Source organism: Notolepis coatsorum (genome assembly GCF_963971535.1).
Source record: "Notolepis coatsorum genome assembly, chromosome: 20".
Classification (NCBI taxonomy): domain Eukaryota; kingdom Metazoa; phylum Chordata; class Actinopteri; order Aulopiformes; family Paralepididae; genus Notolepis; species Notolepis coatsorum.
The window spans coordinates 58,645,844-58,660,848 of NC_140184.1; the positions used below are offsets into that span (position 1 = coordinate 58,645,844).

The window sequence follows — 15,005 nt, forward strand, 5'->3', positions numbered from 1 at the left end:
ACTAATAGGAACCCAAGTAGGACAATAACACTACCTTATGCATACTGCACCTTATGTGGATACTGTGATACTGTGAATAATGAATAATGTATATTTCAGTTAGTTAGATAGTAAATTATAACACTACCTTATGCATACTACACCTTATGTGACACTGTGAAAATATATTTCAGTTAGTTAGATAGTAAATTATATTGACCTATTTGTTTACACTGCTTGTGTTGTTTTCACTACCTGTACCCCCCCCCCCCCCCCCCTTCCCCCATGCTGCTATGATGCCTGAATTTCCCCAAGGGGATGAATAAAGGAATATCTTATCTTATCTTTTTTTTGATCCACTTTTTCTCCCATTTTTCCATATTTTCTCCCATCCCAATTTCGTATCATCCAATTCAACCCTCCCCTGTCACGAACGCTGTTTCTTGCCTCCCACAAGCCGGCTGCAATGTGGACTAAGTCATACATAGCACAAGTCCCCTCCGGTACTTGAGGTAACAGCAGTCGCATCTTTTCACCTGCGCAGCTCGATCTCTCAGTGGCGAGGAGTAACGCGTGGGAGGCTCACGCTGCCCCCGACACTTCCTGATTCTACTGCGCAGGCGCACCAACCGACTTGTAGGAGTCGCTTGTTCACAACGTTCGATCCCCACCCTTCAGTTTTCCCTCCCCGTAATACGGCCAATGTGTATTACTGCGGACGACCAGCCAAACTGAAAAACAATGTGGAGAGCTGGATTCGAACACGCGAATCCTAGCGTCTCCACACTGGTGGCGAGTGCCTTGCCCACTACACCACCTAGCCGCCCAGAATATCTTATCTTATCTTAAAAGGAAAGATGAAATTACCTACCTGGGTTCCATCCTATAGAGGCAAATCTTTCCTGTGACAAAATGGGATCCAATGTAATAAAACTAAGTCAACCAACGAACTAGATTCCTGTACCGGATCTCCTCTCTGGTAAACAATAATACCTTGAAGACTCTAACAGGAGCACTCATTCAAGGGTACTACGACTATGCTTGCACCTCATGGTACCAAAGCACCTCAAAGGCACTAAAAACAAGATTACAAACATCATAAAACAAACTGGTCAGACTACTGCTTGACCTTACTCCTAAAACCCACCTCACCCCTGCCCACTTTGACAACCTAGGATGGCTTAGAGTAGACGACAGAGTACAGCAACTTGCAATGGGCCTGGTCTACAAGATACATTACACCACTAAGATACCCATGTGCATGTCGAAATACTTCCCAAAGGTCAGTGAATACCACGACCACAACACCAGAGGGAGTTCCACAAATCATGTTCAACCCAGATAAAATAATTTAAAAAGTTTAAAAAAAAAATTATAAAAAAAAATTTAAACTTTTTTTTTAATAAAAGAAAAATCGTCATAACTTAGAAATGAGATTGCATAGGTCTATGAATCGATATCGCGATTCTGTTTTGATTAATTGCCCAGCCCAACAGTGTGTATAGTAAGTTAGCTTGGTGATCATCATTGTGATGTAGGCTAAGCTGGCTAGCTACTGTTAGCATACAAGCTTTTACAAACACTGTAGCCTACTTACTTTTTCATCCACAACTTTTTTTCTGATCCAGATGCATAAGTCCACTTCTTCATGTTGCTCAGTTGCTGGTTTATACTTCGGTCCTAATGTTGGCGCAAAGTTTAATTTAGCCTGTGTTGTTATAGCTGTACAGTTTACTAAACTACTAGCTTGCTATGTTTCACACAGTCAAAACGGGTCCAGCTGCAGGTTCGGAGGTTAGGTTTAGCTCGGGCCAATCTCAAGTTTCTTTATTAGTTGTCATACAGAAGTACAAAATACTTTTATACAAAATGCTTCTTTCTGTTACATTTTGTATAAAAGTATTCTGTACTTCTGTATGACAACTAATAAAGAAACTTGAGAAACTTGAGATTGGCCCGAGCTAAACCTAACCTCCGAACCTGCAGCTGGACCCGTTTTGACTGTGCGATGCAGCAATCTCTGATTGGATTTTAAAGGCTGCCAATCATTCATCCTCTGTGTATTATTGGATTGTCAAGGCTGTCAATCATTCAATCCCCCATTCAATGGCAAGAGTTTAACTGCACAGACCGTGCTTAGATGAAGTTAATAGCCTATTTTGATTGGCTATTATTTATTATTTATTAAAAATTGGGTCAACCTGTGCAGATATTACAGAGGAAAACATTTCTAATAAAAAAGATAATAATAATAATAAAAAAAAAAATATATATATATATATATATATATATATATATAAATTAATAATAATTATGAATTATGAGTGAATTTGAATTTCACGTGTTGTCATAGAGAAACCTCCACTGCTGTGCTAGTAGATATAAATGCAGCGGGCACTGTGCTAGTAGATATAAATGCAGCGGGCACTGCGCTAGTAGATATAAATGCAGCGGGCACTGCACTAGTAGATATAAATGCAGCGGGCACTGCACTAGTTAGTAGATATAAGAGCCAAGAACTGTCTTTCTCTCATCCAGATACTCCTTATGTTCCCTTCTTCTAAACTGCTTCTGCGTCAGACTCACAGTACCTGCTCCCTGTCCTCCACCTTTTTCACTGCCTCAGTATGACAATCAATCACCCTGATTTTATTACCTCAATTTCCTCATTCAACTGGTTTAACTGGTTCTTCACACAGCTCTGAATCACATGCCATCTTGCCACACTTAACACACCTCAGCAGAGGACTCCTACGCACTGAGGCCACATGTCCAAATATTTTACATCTTATGCACTGCAGGGGAAACAATACAAAGGATCTGACTTCTCTCTCCTCAACTTGTGCCCCTACTTCAGTTGGCAATTCATCCCCTTCAAAACTCAGCAATACCAACAAGCTCTGCTCTCCCTGTCCACCATTGTAGTGTGTCAGACGCGTTGCCTCACAAACTCCTCCAGAATCCTTGAATCTCTCAACATCCCAATCGATTGGCACAGGACAACTAACACCTCTCAATAGGCCCATTTTTCCTTAAGGCAAAAGACTGAACCTGATGTTTTCCTAGCATTGTTCATTTCAATGCCCGACTCTGTTGACTCCAAGACACACACTCAACAATGATCAGACCACTCCCCATGATCATAATTTCTTTCACTTTTCATAATTTCACTCACAGCAAACAGGTCCTGGGTTCAAATCCCAGCAGGGATTTGACCAGCAGGAGGCCTTTCTGTGTGGAGTTTGCATGTTCTCCCCGTGTTTGCGTGGGTTTCCTCCCATACTGAAAGACATGTATGTTAGGTTTCGTGCTGTTGCCCTTGACCAAGGTACTGGCGTTACAACTGGAGTTGGTCCCTGGGCGCCACACTATGTGTGGCTGCCCCACTGCTCCTAAATAGTTAGGATGGGTCAAATGCAGGGAACGAATTTCCCCAAGGGGATTAATAAAGGTTCAACTAACAAACTAATTACTAAGTCTATACACTGGGCTTGTCACAGAATATACTTCATTGTCCTCACTATCACGAAACTTATACACTGGGCTTAATATACTTTATTCATCTTTTTCAACCCTCCCGCTTGTCTTGTCATTCCGCTTTGCCATCTTCAGCACAAGTTTACCTGCTTGTTATTCACAATATATATAGTCATGGCATTTTGAAGTGTCACACTGCTTCCTACACTGTCCTCAAGTGAAGTGTCACACTGCTCCCTACCAGTGTTGCAGTGGCAAATTGACAGTAGGTCAAACGCTCCACGCGCGTGCGCGCGCATGCACAGTTTTTTTTTTTTTTTTTTTTTTGCCTTGAAATAGAGAAGCTGAAAAAGGTAGCAGCGTATGAAACTTTTGTATCACAAACAGTACTGTATTTGCAAATCTGGTATATGTCATAAATGTATAGATGTAGCAGTACTGTCTATCTGTATGTCATGTATGTCATATATGTTATGATGAATTGAAAATGGGGGACCCTGATGTAAACAAGACGAAAGTCTTTCTCTGGTCTGCATCCCCTTAACAATTGTATGTATTTAGCTGTACTGTACCCATTCTGCAATCTGTTAATAAAGTTTTCAATCAATCAATCAATCAATCAATCAATCAATCAATCAATCAATCAATCAATCAATCAATCCCGCAGTGCAATACTCCAATTCAGCCATTGGGTGGGACGGTCATGTGACCCAAATCAGCCAATGGAAGCGAGGGTCCTAGAGTGTTGGTGCTCTCGTCCTGCAGCTGGATACTATTGCCTCACAGCGCGGCCGTCAGCGCGCGGCCCAGAGAGCGCCGCTGGCTCTGCGGCTCTGCAGCTGCATGCTTCTCCGGGAGTCCGGTTGGATAATGCCATGTAAAAAGTCGCATGCCTGACATATCGGCATGTAACTCGAGAACCGAGGCACGGATTTTGGCGATCCAGATGGCATTCGAACGGCAACGAATATCGCTTTATTCGGTAATTTATATGTTCGGCGAAAAATGCAGCCCCGAGCCTTCAGATGCTCGCAAAGGGCCGTGAAACTGAAACTGAAACTGAAAAACAGTGAAACCCCGGACATTTCGATGAATTAATAAACCCCCCCCGGACGCCCCGGACAGGGCGTGAAAAGAGGACATGTCCGGGCAAAAGAGGACGTTTGGTCAGCCTACTCTACCTGTGCTTTTGTTATGTAAAAACGATGGGAACAGCGGATTTTTGTGTGCGTGACTGCGCGTACACGCGGGAACATTTCCGTGCGCGATTGCGCGTACTTCAGCCTCAGTGAGCGAGGTATAACGCCGTTATACCGAGTTATACCAGCACTGCAACACTGCTCCCTACACTGTCCTCAAGTGACGTGTCACACTGCTTCTGTCCTCAAGTGACGTGTCACACTGCTCCCTACACTGTCCTCAAGTGACGTGTCACACTGCTTCTGTCCTCAAGTGACGTGTCACACTGCTCCCTACACTGTCCTCAAGTGACGTGTCACACTGCTTCCTACACTGTCCTCAAGTGACGTGTCACACTGCTTCCTACACTGTCCTCAAGTGACGTGTCACACTGCTTCCTACACTGTCCTCAAGTGACGTGTCACACTGCTTCCTACACTGTCCTCAAGTGACGTGTCACACTGCTTCCTACACTGTCCTCAAGTGACGTGTCACACTGCTTCTGTCCTCAAGTGAAGTGTCACACTGCTCCCTACACTGTCCTCAAGTGACGTGTCACACTGCTTCCTACACTGTCCTCAAGTGACGTGTCACACTGCTTCCTACACTGTCCTCAAGTGACGTCTTGCACTGGACATAGTGGCCGTCTATGTAAAGTATGATATTGAACTTATTATTATTTATTCAATGTTAAAATATATATATAATATTGCAATTGGATGGGACCTTAAAGGAGGGACCCTAGGTTCAGTGTCTGACGGCTCAGCCCGTACACACAGAGACACACACACATAAACATTAGCCCTGAACAACACTTCATTATTATAGTTTAGTGTGGTATCTATCAATAACTAAAATACTTTCATATACTTTCATATGGTATATTTCATATACCACACTTGCTCGGTTGGTGTCCCCCAGGGATCAATACTAGGACCAATTTTGTTCTCGCTGTTTATAAATGATCTACCTGATGTGTGTAACAGTGTACATGTCCAGGTGTATGCAAATGATGCTGTTATATTTATCCATGGCAAACGCTATGCAGAGGTGTCAACAGTCTTAACTTCTGTCTTGACCAGTGTTCAGGACTGGCTCATAGACTCATGTCTGCTCTTGAATGCAAAAAAGACAGTCTGCATGGCTTTTTCTAAAAGACCAGTTGTGTTAGAGTCATCAAATGTGTTTCTGGGCGAGGAGGAACTTGAACTGTCAGAGTTCAAGTACCTCAGGGTCATGCTAGACTCAACCTTAACCTTCAAAAAACAAACACAATCAAATTCAACCTTCAAAACTTCAAACATATTGCACAGGTGTGACGATTCTCAAACCCATAGAACAGCTATACAAGAGTGCACTTAAAGTGTTCGATAAGAAACCTCACTAATAACACCACTGTCACATTCTTCAGAGGTAAAATGTTTTGAGTTTTGCCAATTTAAAAATGTTATTGTTATATACAAGAACCTACATGGTCTGTGCCCGCCCCCTCTGAGAGAATTCATAGAAAGGAAGCCCAATAGATAAATCAGCACTAGGGCAAGCACTAAAGGGGATTGCGAAGTGCCCGGCCGGCAAACCGCCTTTGGTAAAAAACATCCTCTCAGTCCTCAATCAATCAGATTATATTTCTTTAAATGTGCCTGCTGGCAGTAGGCTTAAATGAATAATCAAATGAGATCTTGCTAGCGAAAATAATTAGTTCAACTCTCTCAGAATAAGTAGATAAAAACAAGCCCAAAGAGTATCTAATTTATACGAATTAATAGATACTTATGAGGATATCTGTACTGTATGCGCTTAGGTATCATGTACTATATAAATACATGGTTCCCAAAGTTTTCAAGGCGCGACCCCCAATAACGTGTCAGAGAGGCTTGGAGGCTATACAGTTTCACTATTAATCAGGTTTTAATCTTTTTCGGACATCATCCATACATGCATTGAATTGATTAAGCTTTGGTTTATACCAGTGACACCAGTCATGTTAATCACCCTCTTGTTCATCATCAGATAACAGTCCTTGAACAGATAAATGCATTTTCTCAAATTCATTCATCAAAACGTCAAAGGCTTGCAATTGCTCATTCATTTTCTCAAGTCATGTCCACATCATCAAATCCGTCAAACAGCGCATCTCCTCAGACATTTTAATGCCAGTTACAATATCACAATAACGTGTGAGTGACAGTGATACAATTCAACAATCCACATATTCAGATTCGTCGTAATTCACATCCACAATCCACGCATAAAGACACTTCAATTTATGCTTGAATGAAACACAATCCGGGCGCTCCGTTAAGCAAATACATCCACAGCGGAGAATATGAAACGAATCAGAGCCAAACGCCCGATAGGTTTCATTCATTAAAAATATCCCCGCGGGGGCGGCCGGGTAGTGCAGCGGACTAAGCGTCTGTCTACCACCACAGAGACAGTGGGATCGAATCCAGCTGTGGTGCCTCCGGGTTGGCCGACCGTCCATACTAACACAATTGGCTGTGTTAGCGGGTGGGAAACTCTGCAAGGGTGGGTCCTGGTCGTTGTAAATAGCGACTCCTACAGTTCGGTCGGGGCGCCTGCACAGCAAGGGAAGGATCTAAGAGAGATAGTGTGACCTTCCACACGTTACACTCTCCCAGTGAGAGTCCGCGCTGCCAGGTGAATAGAATCGGTGGGCTGGCTACACGTGTATCGGAGGAAGCATGTGATAGTCTCCGCTCTCCCGGACCGACGGTAGGGGGTATGACTAGAGTGCGCAACGACCAGGAAGGGGATTGGGAATTGGCATAACGACTAACATTGGGATGGGAGAAAAAATTGGAAAAAGGAAGGAGGAAAAAAGATAATTATATCCGTATAACTATGACGTGCATTATTTAGGACAAAGTAAATCCATAGGCTGAATATGATTTATTATCAGCATTTTAGGTTTATTATTTTACATTTCAAAAGCCCCCTCTAGAAAAACGAAGCACAAAAACATAATTCAGAATGGTATAATGGGATCTGTGAGGAGAGCTGGCATTTCTTTGCGAGAGCGTGGCCAGTTTATCCAGCTATCTGAACTAAATCCTGCGCTGGAGCAGGTTCAAACATTCTGATCTGTTGCCATAGTGATTTAGACAATCGTGCTTCGGGGAACCGAAAGGTCTAGCTTATGTCAAGTTATCCTGAAAATTATCCCGCTAACTCAGTTTTTTTATCTTCTTAACTCTTTCTTTGTGATTTATTGTATTTTTCTTGGGACCATGTTGGAAACAAGTCGACAGACTTTCACATGTTATCCTTGTACCCCTTGTTTTTATACTATTGTATAAATTGTATGTACTAAATAAAAATCAAATCAAATCATCAAATCTAGCCAGGTACGAGGAACAGGGCCCAGGGCTGTTTAATCTGGAATGATCAACCATTGACCATAAGAGATTGTACATCATTTCCATCTTTTAAGTTCAATCTAAAAAAAGATGGTTACTCAACAACCAAACCTACTATCGATAATCTAGCGTTTATTTGAAAACGATTCATAAATAGGCTGAAAAATTATGTTTTTTTGTGTATTCCAGAATATTCCAGTAAATGCCGTTTATCACGGAATCTTTATATTTTCCTGAAACTTTCAAGAAAACGAGGGCTTTTCAAAATGCTATAAAATGGAAATTAACCGATTAAAAAACAATCCGTTTCAACAATGTTGACTGCAAACAAGTCATTGATAAGCGACGGGCAGATTAGACACATAGCCATAATTTAAGACATAGATTATGCGTTCACAACGCTATCATTGAAGTGGGTGGTGGCATCCAACGGGGGTAAGGCGCAACGCATTGCTGGTAATCAAAGTGTTAATGGACACTACAAATAAATGCAGTGTAAATACACCGGATTTAGCAAGGATGCTAGTTTTCATCCACAGTCCCCACGCAAAACATAAAAACTAAACAGGCAGGCAGTGAAGCATATCATGCTACAAGACCAAGCATAAAAACATACAAAAAACAAAGTACAAGGTATAAAGTTGTAGGATGTTGTCCAGGTGCACTACTATACTATTTGACTATACATGGTCACAGTGACCCAGTCTGGTGATGATGCCTACAAGTCGCCAGGGTGAAATGACACAGAGACACAATAAAAAAAAAGTTCTTTTTTGTGTTTTTTTTTTTTATATATAACTACAGTTCGAGAGTTGAAGAACATATTTAGTATAACAGCAAACAGATATAATAACTCTAATTGTAAGAATTCTGTGTTTAAAAAAGGCTGTTTTTAAACAGTTTGTTGCTCTCCACAGAGGAGAGGTGGGGGCTGGGGTTATTTTTGCATCTGAATAGAGCTGCGCGTTGGGATTCAGATTCACTGAGCCAGGTAAAGGCATTCACACAGAGAGAGTCATTAACGTTAACACTTTGGCTGCCTAAGGTTAAATTCATGATAATTATACCATAGATTGCCAGCGCTATTTGTCTATGGAGAAAGTCCCCTTCTTTGCAGGGCTATAACTTTTTAAATTCTATTGCTACATTGCCATTATTAGGGCCCATTCAAAGTCCTATATGTATTGTTCATTGTGTAGCAACGTTAAACTTTTTCATTCACATATTCATAGTAAAGTATGTTCTAATGTATAAGTATGTTTTCATCTCTTTCTGCAGCTTTCTCCAGAACGTGATCTATAGCCCCAAATGCATTATATTGATGATGAAATACAGTTTGATGGCAATCAGCGCGATATAAAAAATTCCAACTAGACGTACTTCTAGAAGTTACTACACGTCATCTGATGTTGACCGGATGGGCTAGGGGGCGTTTATAATTCCGTGGGCAGCGTTATACCAATCATCTAATGTGGGTCAAATGTTGATAATAGCAGTTAGTATCGAAGACGGTAACGTTACACGCTGAAACTCACCCCAGTCTCCGCGCGCCGTTGGGCGATCATCGTAGAGTAGAAATCTTATCATTATGGGATATATTTTTACCCGGTCCATCTCCAGCTTGTATAATGGTATATACGTCCAAATCATGTTGTTTATCGAGTTATTGCCAATCGATCACCGTGTAGCGTGACGAGCCAGAGTCCCATGACCTATAGCGAGCGCCCGGAAGTACTACGGACGTCTAGCACAACCTCTATGGCACATCCTGTTTGGCGATTGCGCCGATCGGCCACCAGATGGCGCTCCTGAACCGCCAGAGAGATCAGTGGGTCCTGCTGGTGGATCTCAGGCCAGCGGAGGGGACATATGAATCCGATCGCAGATTTTAGAAATATTGATATAAGGACGACGTAACGCGTCCTCCGGCAACTTTAGCATGGCCAGCAAAGACGTCTAAAGACGGTTCCCGGCACCCAAAGTGTTAACAATGGGCGCATTCAGGTGAGGGTAGTTGTCCACGCCCCCTCCCCAAACTAGCTGAAGTGTGGAAATCTTTAAGAGGCATTTTCTCCCCTTGAGTGTTTTAGACAACAGACTGAGTTACAAGATTTAAATGAATATATGATATTCAAAACATTCTCAGATTTCAAAGTATGACACATCATTTGAAAGCTTACATTCTGTACTTTCACAATCTGGAAAAATCTGGAAAATGAAAATGGAGACATGTTGGCACAAACGCTAGACTTGGTCACAATTGTGTACTTATGCATGCTAGAGAAGCGATCTGAAAAATCTATTCTCTCATTTCCTGATCAGCACGCACACACACACACACACACACACACATGGGGCAAACGCTGATATATAGGTGAAAACAGATCCGATTACCCCAAGACTGGTAAAATAGATTCCTTACCTCAGCTCAGATGTTCTCCAAAAAGATTATTCCAATTACTGATCGCCATTCCAAATATCGATCGCGTTTATTGATTCAGCGCTGGGTACTGTAAATATGTATTCCACATAGTTTTTCGGCTCTGCAATCATTTCGGTCTCTTCAGATGGCTTGCCGGATAAGTAAAATGAGGAAACTGGACCCCCCCACCAGTCTAATCCAATGGGGTGCAGTTACACAGGGAGAGACGATAGGGGGCGGTATTTTCCCAATGGAGCTCAGAGAGAGTTTGGAGCACTAGCGTGAGGCTCGATTGATGAAATATGAATTCAAATCGCTAATTAAAAAAAAAAGACAAACAAACGCTATATAGCGTTGCTGGCATCCACCTGGCAGCATGAACTAACGACATAAAGCGTCCGTGGCACTCAAAGTGTTAATATGCTCTGTCCCATCTAAATAAACAAATAATAAATAATAAATAAATATAATTATCATGATATAAATTTATTTAATATTATACAGTGGCATGCACATTTCTCGATTCTGATTGGCTAAAACAGTCAAGTTACATGTGGTTAAGCAATTTTATTTTTATTTTTATAACCTCACGTGAATCGATACTCGGTAGTACCGACATGTTTCGGTAAGTACCTTTAAAAGTACCTAATTCGGTACCCATCCCTAGTCATAAACCCACGCTCGTGGTGCTAGAATCCGCCGACAACCGAATTACGATCACTCCGCCAGTCGTGGATTTAGAAGTGAAAGCAAGATGGCGGACAATAAACTTATGAATGGATATGTTGACAGCATCATAACGACTAAATCAAAAGCGATTCTGTCACGGCGAATGTGTTAGTTTCTTACACAATGTTGGATTATGTAATTGGTGGGTCATGAGTCATTGTGGAACAAAATAAATATCGCGCAAATTGATTGATTGATTGCAAATTGTATTACTGTCCGCCTTGTTTCCAACTGGTTAAGCTTGGCGACTCTTTCGAAGTCGCCCTCTTTCGAAGTTGGTTATGCTTAGAGTTTGTCTTTAGAGCAGGGCGATAGACCACCAGCCCTGATTCCAAACTCTAAGCATAACCAACTTCGAAAGAGGGCGACTTCGAAAGAGTCGCCAAGCTTAACCAGTTGGAAACAAGGCGGACAGTAACACAATTTGCAATCAATCAATCAATCAATCAATTCAATAATCCACGCTCACTTAACCGTTTCCCGGCCAACCATGGAGATGTCCGTGTTTCGGATCCAACGGTTGAGGACCAACCACGGACATGTCCGTGGCAAGGTTGTTTTGGCTTTTATTCCATTGTAATATCCTACTCGATGTCACCGAGCAGCACTGCAGAAGTACCCTACTCTTTGAATTCGAAAAAGTGCATTACCGGCCAGATCCTCTTAGGGGCGCTATCTCGATAATGCAGTGTTCCCTGTGGCAGAAGTTGTCTTGTTTTTTCTGGATCTCCAATGTAGTTTTCTGCTAACCTGAAGCTATGCCTGTAGCCTGTTACACGGAATACGTTTTGGGACACGGATTTCAGTGTGCAGTAAAGGAATATATGATCAGCCAATAGACATATCGATCTACCAGATGGCGATCGATAACTGGGAAATCCTTTGGGGGATCCAACCGGCCCACGGTAAGATCTTTTTCACGTAAATTACATGCTGATGTATTGTTATGATAGCCATCCACCCGATCAGCGAATGTGGCTACTGAGGCTAACACGGTTATTGGTAATCAATAATCAGAAACGACGTCCCCAGCCCCCCCTCCCCTTTCATGCATTCATGGTGGACCATCATATCGATCATATGCAGTTTGATTTTTAACTCTAGCTTCTGTATAGCCGAAATACCATTGGATTTAACGTTACTAGCTTAGCGCCCTGTATCTCGCCTTCCAGGAAGCGTGTATGCCTTCTACGACGGAACTGCGTTTCCGCGTTCGAGTTTTGCGCTCTGATTGGCCAGGTCATGTGACATGTGCGCCAATCGTGGGACAGCAAGTTCTGCGCCTATTTCCGGGTCTAACAGCCTGCAAACTACCTGCCGTTCTATCGCCATGCTCTAAGACAAACTCTAACCTTAACCAACTTCGAAAGAGTGCCTAAGCTTAACCGTCGGAATCAGGGCAGGCGTTCTATCGCCATGCTCTAAGACAAACTCTAACCTTAACCAACTTCGAACGAGCGCCTAAGCTTAACCAGTGTAGAAACTTGCGGTCCCATGACCAGAAATGACCTGGCCAATCAGAGACGCGGAAACGCAGTTCTGTTGTAGAAGGCATTCAGGCTTCCAGGAAATATACTAGTCCAAATCCCTTATAACGCTTATATTCAAGACGCTATAAAATGAGAACGTATAGATGAAAAAATTATTTCTTTAAGCCATTTTGAAGGGACGGTTTATGGTGTCAATTGACAATGAGAATGGACAGATAGCAATACTATACACTTTATAGTATAAAGTATAGATTTAGCTCTACAAACAGCCTCACGGACTATGCAAGTCTGTTTAGAAATGCTGGCCGTCTCTAGAGTGATATTAGACGGATCAAAATGGCCCCAAATGTGTTAAAACAGCGCACCTCCCAGCTGCTTCTATAGAAAGTAGGTTAAAAAAAATGTACCTCCTATAGGGCAAAGAAAACTTATTTTTTTCCTATAGGGCAAAGAATTTTTTTTTCTACTTTCTATAGAAGCATCTAAGAATGAAGTTCTATAGAAAGTAGGTTAAAAAAAATAAAAGGAGAAGTTGGATGTGTTAGTTTGTTGGATGTGTTAGTGCGAACAGTTGGATGTGTTAGTTTGTTGGATGTGTTAGTGAGAACAGTTGGATGTGTTAGTTTGTTGGATGTGTTATTGAGAACAGTTGGATGTGTTAGTTGAGAGACAGTTGCACTTCCGAGCTGCTTCCACACGGGGGCAACTTCTCTTTTTTTTTTTGGGAACTACTTTTACTGCGGATGGTTTTGTCAATAAATCTTCAATTAATGTGTGTTTATTGTATAGCAATAAGGTTGGATGACATCGGCCATTGTATAAAAGCATTAGATCACACGACAGAGTGGGTTATAGAAATTAGATCATGCCTATGGGGGTCTAACGACTAACAACCACCCATAGGCGTGATCTAATTTCTATAACCCACTCTGTCTCGTGATCTAATGCTTAAGTATTGCCCGGCCCACATGCCCATGCACCAGGAGTGTGTGTGTTGTGATGGGAATGTTATCTATACATCTGTGTGAAAATACATATTCAACTGTTCCTTTAAGGACTCTGAGAGAGGATGACTTTTGACCTAAATCTTTTCCTCTTCTAGCAAGGTTATCTTCCCAGCCAGCCAAAGTAAGCTGGTGTTATTATTTCCCCTACTGAGAATCCAGGTTGTTTATACTTTCATCATCATATCTGATGTATAATGTTACGTCTATTTCTGTGTATAATGTACGGTCTGACCAGAGCTCTTTGTCACTTTGCTGGTCAGACTCTTGTGTGTGAACACATGTTGTCTCTGATTGTAAACTGATCTTTCATTTGTGGCCACAGATGAAATAAACTATGTTTTCTATTTTTAATAACGACTCAGAATGAGTTTAACAAACGGCTCATCTTTTGTCCTTTAACATTTTCCATAACAGTGTGTGTGTGTGTGTGTGTGTGTGTGTGTGTGTGTGTGTGTGTGTGTGTGTGTGTGTGTGTGTGTGTGTGTGTGTGTGTGTGTGTTTGTAATGACTTACTTTAGCTGCTTTCAGCAGGATCTCTCTCTCCTGCTCGTCCTTTCTCTGCTTCTCTATTCTCTCCAGCTGCTCAAAGAACTTGAGCTGTGACCGCACGTCTGCTGAATGATCATACCACTCATCATCCTGACAGAGAGACACAGAGAGAGACGCAGAGAGAGAGACAGAGAGAGAGAGAGAGAGAGAGAGAGAGAGAGAGAGAGAGAGACAGACAGACAGACAGACAGACAGACAGACAGACAGACAGACAGACAGACAGACAGAGAAGCACACATAGAGAGAGAGACAAAGAGAGAATTTAGGATTTTAAAAACAAAACCTTAAAAACCTTTATTATAAAACGAATTTAAGTATATATATCAAGGCATATATGATATGCTATGTGCAACCATGACAGAAACAAAAAGCAAGACAACAAATAATAATAAACAATACAAATCATAACAAAGCTAAATGTTACAAAACAAAACATTACAAACCAGCCAACAACCAATTCCTTCCTCCTCACGTGCATAGCACACCATTAATGCCCCGATCCTCGCAAACCCGTCCAGAGGACATCAACAACATCAGGTCCTCCAGGGTGACGTCTGTCCCCGCCAGGCCCTTTAGAGTGTATGCTGAGAGCAGTACTCTCTCTGACCCGTTTGATGACGAGTGTGAGTGCAGTTTCCCCATCTCTGAATGTCCCATAGCAGGAGTGGGCGGAGGGGGAGGGGTGTTTCCTGTCTCTCACAACACCAGTGGGGAATAAGGTGACATATTATACCCTTGTAAAAGTGCCGAATGTACGCTCTCTGGCAGGGATGAAGTTTGAGCTTTTTGG

General features: G+C 42.1%; 1 protein-coding gene across 1 annotated transcript in view; it reads right to left on the reverse strand.

Annotated features, from left to right (window-relative positions):
* Window positions 1-15,005, reverse strand: part of LOC311246880 (transcription initiation factor TFIID subunit 4) — a 301,235-nt gene that overhangs the window by 168,320 nt on the left and 117,910 nt on the right. The window contains 1 exon segment of the mRNA XM_084337121.1: window positions 14,180-14,388. Within this exon segment, the coding sequence (XP_084193247.1) occupies window positions 14,180-14,388 (209 nt within the window).